Source organism: Seriola dumerili, unplaced genomic scaffold, assembly GCF_002260705.1.
Source record: "Seriola dumerili isolate Sdu_G_001 unplaced genomic scaffold, Sdu_1.0 BDQW01000435.1, whole genome shotgun sequence".
NCBI classification, from domain to species: Eukaryota; Metazoa; Chordata; class Actinopteri; order Carangiformes; family Carangidae; genus Seriola; species Seriola dumerili.
The window spans coordinates 686,043-694,432 of NW_019174690.1; the positions used below are offsets into that span (position 1 = coordinate 686,043).

General features: G+C 46.1%; 1 protein-coding gene across 1 annotated transcript in view; it reads left to right on the forward strand.

The window, feature by feature from the left end:
* LOC111234095 (neural-cadherin-like) overlaps nucleotides 1-8,390 on the forward strand; it is a 134,926-nt gene that overhangs the window by 120,476 nt on the left and 6,060 nt on the right. Inside the window, exons 22-27 of the mRNA XM_022762013.1 lie at nucleotides 180-364; nucleotides 731-966; nucleotides 3,556-3,833; nucleotides 5,352-5,566; nucleotides 6,482-6,609; nucleotides 6,754-6,881. Of these exons, the coding sequence (XP_022617734.1) occupies nucleotides 180-364; nucleotides 731-966; nucleotides 3,556-3,833; nucleotides 5,352-5,566; nucleotides 6,482-6,609; nucleotides 6,754-6,881 (1,170 nt within the window). The remainder of the gene's footprint in view (nucleotides 1-179; nucleotides 365-730; nucleotides 967-3,555; nucleotides 3,834-5,351; nucleotides 5,567-6,481; nucleotides 6,610-6,753; nucleotides 6,882-8,390) is intronic.

Consider the following 8,390-nt stretch of genomic DNA (forward strand, 5'->3'; position numbering starts at 1 on the left):
ACATAAATTAATAAAAAAATAACATAAAACTGATAAAAAGTTTGAATAAAATATGATTAAATAAAATTATAATAATAAAACACATAAAAACAAAAGAAGGAATAAAAATAAAATATAACTTCTTCTTCTTCTTCTTCTTCTTCTTCTTCTTCTTCTTCTTCTTCTTCTTCTTCTCTCAGGTCGTTCGGACTCAACCAGAGTTCGGGTCAGCTGAGCATCAGGGAGGGGACGCCTCCGGGCTCCTACCACCTGCAGGTACGCGTCTCTGACCACGCCTGGCCCGACGTCACCTCCACCGCTCAGGTGGATGTCACGGAGCTGCAGCAGGACGCCCTGCAGAACGCCGCCTCCATCCGCCTGTCCAGTGAGTCCCGCCGTGACGATAGTTTAACTTCCTGTTCCTACGAGGAAGCTTTAAAATGTCGCCACACACTGACACAGGACACATGCATGCCCCAACGGTTGCCATGGTAACTGTTATTGACAGGGATAATGTTATACGTATCCCAGAGTGCCAAGGGGTCCAGGTTTCAGGGCTGTCAGCCCCCCCCCCAGCTCCATCCGCACCAAACACAACTAGCAAGGCATGATGGGAAATAACTCCCTGTTCTTCTTCCTCTCCCTCTTCCTCCTCCTCCCCCTCCTCCTGTTCCTCCTCCCTCCTCCTCCTCCTCCCCCTCCTCCTCCCCTCCTACTCTCCCTCCTCACCCTCCTCCTCCCCCTCTCTCAGACCTGACAGTGGAGGAGTTCTTCAGGAGCAGTGGAGGTCAGGAGAGTCGGTTCTCCGTCCTCGGCGGAGCGTTGGCTGAACTCCTTCAGACTTTGCCGGAAAACGTCCAGATCTTCTCGGTCGGCGGCGCCGGGCGACGGGGGGAGAAGGAACTGAACGTGTGGTTCGCCGCTCACGGCTCGCCGTACTACAAGGCGGAGAAACTGCACGGCTACGTGGCGGCAAACAAAGCCAAGGTGACGAGAGACCGTGGAAAGTTTCCGATTCTTACTTTGCTATTAAACTTAGTTATAAAATATACTATATAATATTACAGAGTTTTAATGCCAGAAAACAAAACACTGACGTTTGCAGGTAAAATCATCGACGACTTTTCTGTTTCCTAAAAGCTTGAAATATTCACATAAATACAGATTTTTAAAAAAAACAGATAAAAAGAAGCAGATAAATAATTTAAAAAAAAGTCAATAACGAAGTTTAACACCAGAGGAAAAGTGTCATGTTCAGCTCAGACGGTTGATGTTACATTAACTACTAATCAATTAAACATCACATTCACACGTTTGTTATGTGCAGTTCAACAGGCCCTTAACCATTTAACACACACACACACACACACACACACACACACACACACACACACACACACACACACACACACAATGCCATGTACATGTACATGTGTATGAATATTTCAGATCCACTAACAGCCTGAGAGCAGCTGCTGACCTGAGTTCACTGACTTCAGAGGAAGTTGAACCATGTAAACACACGTTAAACACACACGTTAAACACACACGTTAAACACACACACGCACACGGAGCAAAGTCATATTCACATATCTGAACTCTCAGCTGTCACTGTGCTGGTGTGTTGTTGCTCAGACCGAAGGGAATAATGAAAACGTAAAGAAAGAAATAAACAACCAATTTTATATTTACACATGTTCAATGGACACGAGAAAGAAAAACAGACGGACGAGGAAAGAGACGAATGAACGTTGAACTTTAGTTGTTTAACATTTTATCAGATAAATAACATAAATGAGAGAGAGGTCTTCTGCAGCAGATGCTCCTTCTCATTCCACAGGTTGGATTCTTAAAAAACAACCTAAACACAGACGTAATTAAACTCTTCATCTTCCTGTGCTCAGTATACGTATCAGTCAGGAAGCAGCGTCTCAGGATTATATCACCTGTGACTAATTAACTCATGTTTACTGATTAAAAAGGCTCAAGTTAAAGCCGGTTAATGTGCTGTCTGTGCTGGAGCAGAAGCACGACCCCGTCAGAGTGCAGAGGCTTCTCTCGTGGGATATTCCAGCTGCATCACGTCAGTGTCAAAAATCTGAATCTCCCAAATGAATTCATCATATCAATAATTAAACTGATCAGTTAAACAGTTTGGATTCAGTATTTAGATCAAGAAACTTGAGAAAAACAAGTTGCACAAAAGTTTCTTGTTCCTGTTTATTTCTGGTTGTTTTGGTTAATTGTAAGTTCCAGGTGTTGAAGGCCGCACCTGAGTGGATTCAAACCCACCTCTACACGTCCTTGTATTATGGTCTGTGTACATTTACTAACTGATTCACTTTGATTTATAAAAACTAACAGATCAGACGTGGATTTTCTGCTTTTAACTCTTATAAGTTCAATATCTTTGAGTTTCTGACAAAACACAGAAGAACCTTCACTTTGGGCTCTTCTAAACTATTGATCAGTTTATCTGATAAATATCCACAGATAGTTTGATAAATGTAAATAATAATAGTTGCAGGCCTGAAATCATTCTGCATGTAAATGCTCAAACATGAAAAACTAAATAAAATAAAGTGATGCACTTTATTCTTTAAAAAAAACGCAATCACAACGAAACAGATTGTTAAATATAAATAATAGCACAAAGCTCACAGGCTGATTAAAATAACTTGTGCATCAAATGCTGCAGAAGAAAGTTGTGTCTTGAATTATCTCAGGTTGAAAGGAAAAGTATCTTAAAAAAGAAAAGAAAAAGACGATGTTGAAACTGGCTCCGGAGCCAGAAAACTGAAGCCCTGCCTGGGGAGTGTGAAGTCACAGTGGATAAGAGTGTCAGCTGAATAACTACACTCCAAAAAAAGAAAAACACACAGTTGCGGAGACAGGAAACCCTGAGGGACTCTGATGAAAACCTCTCACCCATAAAGACAGAACGAGAGAAAAGAGTCGAGATGACAAGCAGGGAAATGGGTGAATTTGCCAACAGAAGCAAATGACAGCAAAACTTTAACGGGGGGGAAATGACAGAGACACACAGAGGGAAGAGGAGGGAACAGAGTAAACTCAGGTATCACTGATGTAGACAGACGTTAGATCAAAGATGGCTGCTGTCACTCTCTGAAAGTCTCTGTGTTCAAACAAGCTCACAACTTTAAGGACGCTTGTTTGTTCTGGTTTAACTAGTTTTAGTTTTAAGTTAGTACTTTATTTAGTTTCACCTGTAGTTTCATATAAGCCTCTGCTGGTTTGAGTTAGTCCTCACCCTACCACCTTTAATCCCGCTCTTAGTTTCAGTTAGCATTGGTTTTCATTTCAGTTAGCTCACGTTAGCTCGAATTTAATGCTAGTTTTAGTTTCAGTTAGTTTTGGGTTTAATCCTAACTTTAGTTTCATTGACTTTCCTTTTTATTTTCGTTAGCTTCATGCTAACAGTTTGTTTCAGTTAATTTTATCCTAATTATTCTCAGCTATGTACAAGTTTTTCTTTGATTTAGAAACATTTTATCTTATTTGTATTTGCACTTTCTTGTTTGTGTTTGACTGTATGACTTTTTTACCTGCTCCAGCTGGAGGCCATGTTGGGCGTGTCCATCTCTCAGGTGGGCGTCGACGACTGTCCCCACACTGACTGCAGTCAGTCTGGAGGCTGCAGTAACAAGGTTTCATTCAGCCAGTCCCCGGTGGCTCTCAGCTCCGGCGACACGTCGCTGGTGTCGCTGTCGGCGTCGTCGACGGCGCAGTGCGGCTGCAGGGGCCGAGAAGCCATCCACCTGCCCTGCTCCGCCTACCCCACCAGCCCCTGCCTCAACGGGGGCACCTGTCAGGACGGACCGCTGGGATACAGGTAGGTGCAGACAGAGGTCACTGCAATGTATGTGGTGACTAGAGATAAATATATTGCTTATAGGATGACTTCACCGTCAACTGGTAAAATGAAGAATTAAAGCTTTGGTGCAGCTGTTTCCATATTTTTCTCCATGGTTTATACGCCTGCAGGTCAAATCCTAAACTGTTAGCATCATCTGAAACCAGCAGACATTTCCAATTTGAAAACCGATGAACATTTAGTAAATTTATGAAACATTTATGGGATTTAATAAGAGCGAGCGTAGATTTCTCTTGGAGCTCAAACCCTCCGAAGATTCCTCTCAGCTGCGTGCAGTCGTCCACTTTGAATTGTCACATCATTTTAATGGTTTAAATATCAAATGAAACTTCTCAGCTGCTGAATCTGACAGATGGTTCTCCCTCCTTCCCGCTCTTTTTTCTTTCCTCTGCTCTCAAAAATAAAAAAAATAAAAAAAGCCTATTAACATTGGCAAACATGCTCCATACTTACGTTTAATTAACAGCGTTTTCTGTCAAGGTTTCCTCTTTGTGTTTGTCTGTCGGTCTCTCAATTCATTTTAATTAATGTTTTCATGTCTGGAGAGAAAACTTCTGCAAGTTAGTTTTATAGAAAAGTGTTAGTTAAACTGTGTGTGGTGAATGTGGAGGAAGCTTTGGATCATCAGTTAGCAAGATGACATTGACAGAAAGTTTATTTGTACAATTATATGAGAGAATAATATGAAAATAAAGAGTTTACTGAGGATTCAGATTTAAAACCTCAGTAGTTTTAAATATCCAAGTGTTTTTTATGCTCATGCATCATTCTCAATATTTCAGATGAACCCATTCAACCTCATGTATGTGGTATCTATAGAAACTGATACCAATAGATCAGCGGTTCCTAACCTGTGGCCCAGGGCCCTCTGGTGGGCTGCGGAGGAACCGCAAGTGGGCCGACAAGTCGTTGGCAGAACAAAGATGTAATTATATTAAAAAATATATATATAAATAATATTTTTAAAGAGTCATGAATGCAAACAGAGTAAAACAGAAAAAGACAACAGGAAGCACAGAGACTAAGGAGGGAAACAGGACAGAGACAGGAAGTAAAATAACTATGAAGACACACAGGGGAAGTAATTTCAAAATAAAACCATGACTATCTCAGTCTGATTGCAGGTTAAAATTACAATGTACAGCCGGTTATAAACAGGAAGAAGTAAAAGGAAAGAGAGTCGGAGACAGATGTCTTAATCCATCAAACAAAACAAAATAAAAATGGATCTTCCTCTGTTTTCAGCTCCGTCCTGAACGTTCGATCGTTGCCACGGAAATAAAAAACACGCCATTCGGCCTCAGATGTGAGCCGCCACTGCAACAGATATTATACCGATAGACTGATCGATTCTCATCTTAACTAAACTTTGAGATGAACCGAGTGGGTGTAAAGATCGTCATGACGACCAGCAGCATCATCAGAGTCTGCAGATACAGTGGCGTGAAGTAACGAGTGTCTCTGTGTGTGTCTCAGGTGTAAGTGTCCTCCCATGTTCGACGGCCCCGAGTGCCAGCAGACCAAACACAGCTTCGGCGGCCAAGGCTACGCCTGGTTCCCTCCCATCATGCCTTGCTTCCAGAGCCACATCTCCCTGGAGTTCCTGGCTGAGTCGGCCAACGGGCTGCTGCTCTACAACGGTCCTCTCGGCCCCGCCCACTCCGGGGAGCAGGAGGACTTCATCGCCGTAGGTGAGTTGACTGTTAGCACGCAGCTTCCTGGACGCTGCAGTGGCGTCCTTTAGTTAAAAGTTCTGACATATGAAACTCCTAAGCGCTCCAGCAGACACGCTAATCTGGCAGTGCTGCTGGAGCACGCAGCCGCCGCCGCCGCCACTCGTCCTTTTCAACAAACACAAAGACTGAACCAGTCTGCTGCTGTAACAACAGCGTCTCCGTGGACAACCAGCTTTATAAAGTCTAATGTCAGCTCCCGGTGGTCCTGACGTGGTGTTAAAGGATTAGCCTGCAGACGGCCTTTCAAACACTTCCTGCATAATCTTGTGGCATTAACGTTATATAATCATTGAGCCCGAGTGGGGGGGGTGGGGGTGGGGTGGTGAGGTGGGAGGGGGTGATCGAAGGTGGCTGCAGCATCGATCACTCACATGTTCGATAACTTGATGAGGCTGATCAGGTCGAGCGCACACACACACACACACACACGGATGCAGAGAGGTGACGTCGGGGTCAGAGGTTCGGTCATGTGACCTCAGGTAAATACAAGGATGAATAAAGTTTTCAGAAACAAAAGAAAAACAGTTTTCTATCGATTCTGAAATGAATGGAGAAAAGAATCTAAAGGTCAAAGGTCAATTTTCTAATGAACTGTTTATATCTTTCTTTCTTGTGTTTGTGTCTTTTATGTCTGTTAAAGCTCTTTGTATCGTCTTGTTAAAAGATGCTATAAAAATAAACTGTAACGGCGTCTCACACGTCAACAAATCCACGAACAGATTCTAGAGTAAGAATTTTAAATTTAAAAAGTCTTTCAAAGTGAAAAATAAAGACGTTTTCAGCCTCAGAGAAAGTGACAATAACAACGCAACATGTTGTTTTAATGTGAAAAGTAAAACAGGAAACTGGCGCTCTGGTGTTTCCCTACAGAGTTGAGGAACGGCGTTCCAGCTCTGAGCGTAAACCACGGATCAGGAACGCTGACGCTGCAGCTCCCGCCCAAATCCACCGTCACCGACCGGCGCTGGCATCGCCTCGACGTCATCAGTGACGGAAAGGTGGGACTGACGTGTGGTGATGATGTTTCATGTTTTAAACACACGTCAGTCATCAGGGGGTTTGACAGGTGTGTGTGTGTGTGTGTGTGTGTGTGTGTGTGTGTGTGTGTGTGTGTGTGTGTGTGTGTGTGTGTGTGTGTTCAGTCCGTGCAGCTGATTCTGGATCAGTGTGGGGGCGTGGCGGTGAACGAGCCGGAGGGGGTCGGGGGCGACGCTCAGGAGGTGGACGAGTCCGGCTGCAGAGCTGCAGGAGAGACTCCTGGGAGCCAGAGGTGAGGTCACAGCTGGAGACACTGAGGAGGAGAAAGTCTCCTGTGTTTTCCTCTTCTCCCATATTTGACATGCCTGCTCCCATCCCCCTCCTCCTCCCCTCTCTCCTCCCCCCCCTCCTCTCCCCTCCTCACCCCTCCTCCCCCTCCTCCTTCCTCCTCCTCCTCTCTCTCTATCTCCTCTCTCTCTCTCCTCCTCCTCCTCCTCCTCCTCCTCTCTTTCTCCTCCTCCTCCTGCGTCTTCCCTCCTCGCTCCTCCTCCTCCTCTCTCTCCTCTCGCTTGCCTCCTCCTCACTCTCTCTCCCTCCCTCCTCCGTCTCTCCTCTCCTTCGCCTCTGCTTTCGTTTCCTCCTCAGCTTCTCGCTTCATTCTCCGTTCCTCCTCCTCCTCCTTCTCGCGGTCTCACCCTCGCTTCCTCCCCCTCCTCCTCTCTTCGTTCTCCTCCCCCCCCTCCCGTGCCCCTCCTTCCCCTCCTCCTCCTCCTCCTCACTCCTCATCTCTCTACTCCTTTCCTCTCTCTCCTCCATACCTCCTCCCTCTCCTCCTCCTCTCTTATCCTCTCCACGCTCGTCCATGGATTCTCTCTCCTCCTCCTCCTACTCTCTCTCTCTCCTCCTCCTCCTCCTCCTCTCTCTCCTCTCCTCCTCTGCTCTCCTACAATCTTCTCGTCCTCGGCCCCCTCCTCGTCCTCTCCTCCTCCCTTCCTCCTCCTCCCTCTTCTTTCTCCTCTCTCTCCTCCCTCCTCCTCCTCTCTTCCGCCACTCCTCCTCCTCCCTCGCCCTCCCTCTCCTTTCTCCTCCTCCCCTCCTCTCCGGCTCCTCCTCCTCCTCCCTCCTCCTCCTCTCTCTCTCTTTCTCCTCCTCCTCTCTCTCCTCCTCTTCCTCCTCTTCCCCCCCTCTCCTCATTTCCTCCTTCTTTCTCCTCCCCTCCTCTCTTATCCTCTCTCTCCTCCTCCTTCCTCTCCTCTCCTCCTCCTACCTCCTCTTAATTGGGTTTTTCTTGGTCCTCCTCCCCCAACTCCCTCCTTCTTTTCCCTTTCTTCCATCTCTCTCACATCTTTTTCCTCGTCCTCTCCTTTACCTCATCTACTCATCCTCCTCCGTCTACATTGGTCTTCCTAACTCCCTTTTACTCAATATGGTTCTCTCCTCTCTCTCTCTCCTCTCCTCTCAATCTCTTGTCAATTTCTTATAGCCTCCTCGTCTTCCTCTCTCTCTCTCCCCTTCCTTCCTCCTCCTCTTCCTCATCCTCCTCCTCAAGGTATCTGAGCCGTAGTGTCCCAGCCTCTTCAGTTGGGCGGAGTCAAGGAAAGCGTCTGCCTCACCTGACTTACCCGGCAGCTTCACCGCCATCCGCAAGCCTGGTGGTGGACAGTCATGGTAACTTACCACGTCGTGGTTGTGTGTGTGGGTGTGTTGGCAGTGACTGTGGTGTGTGTGATGTGTGTGGCAGGTCGTCTATGTGGTTGCTGTGGTGCGTGTGTGTGTGTGTGTGTTGTGTGTGTGTGTTGCT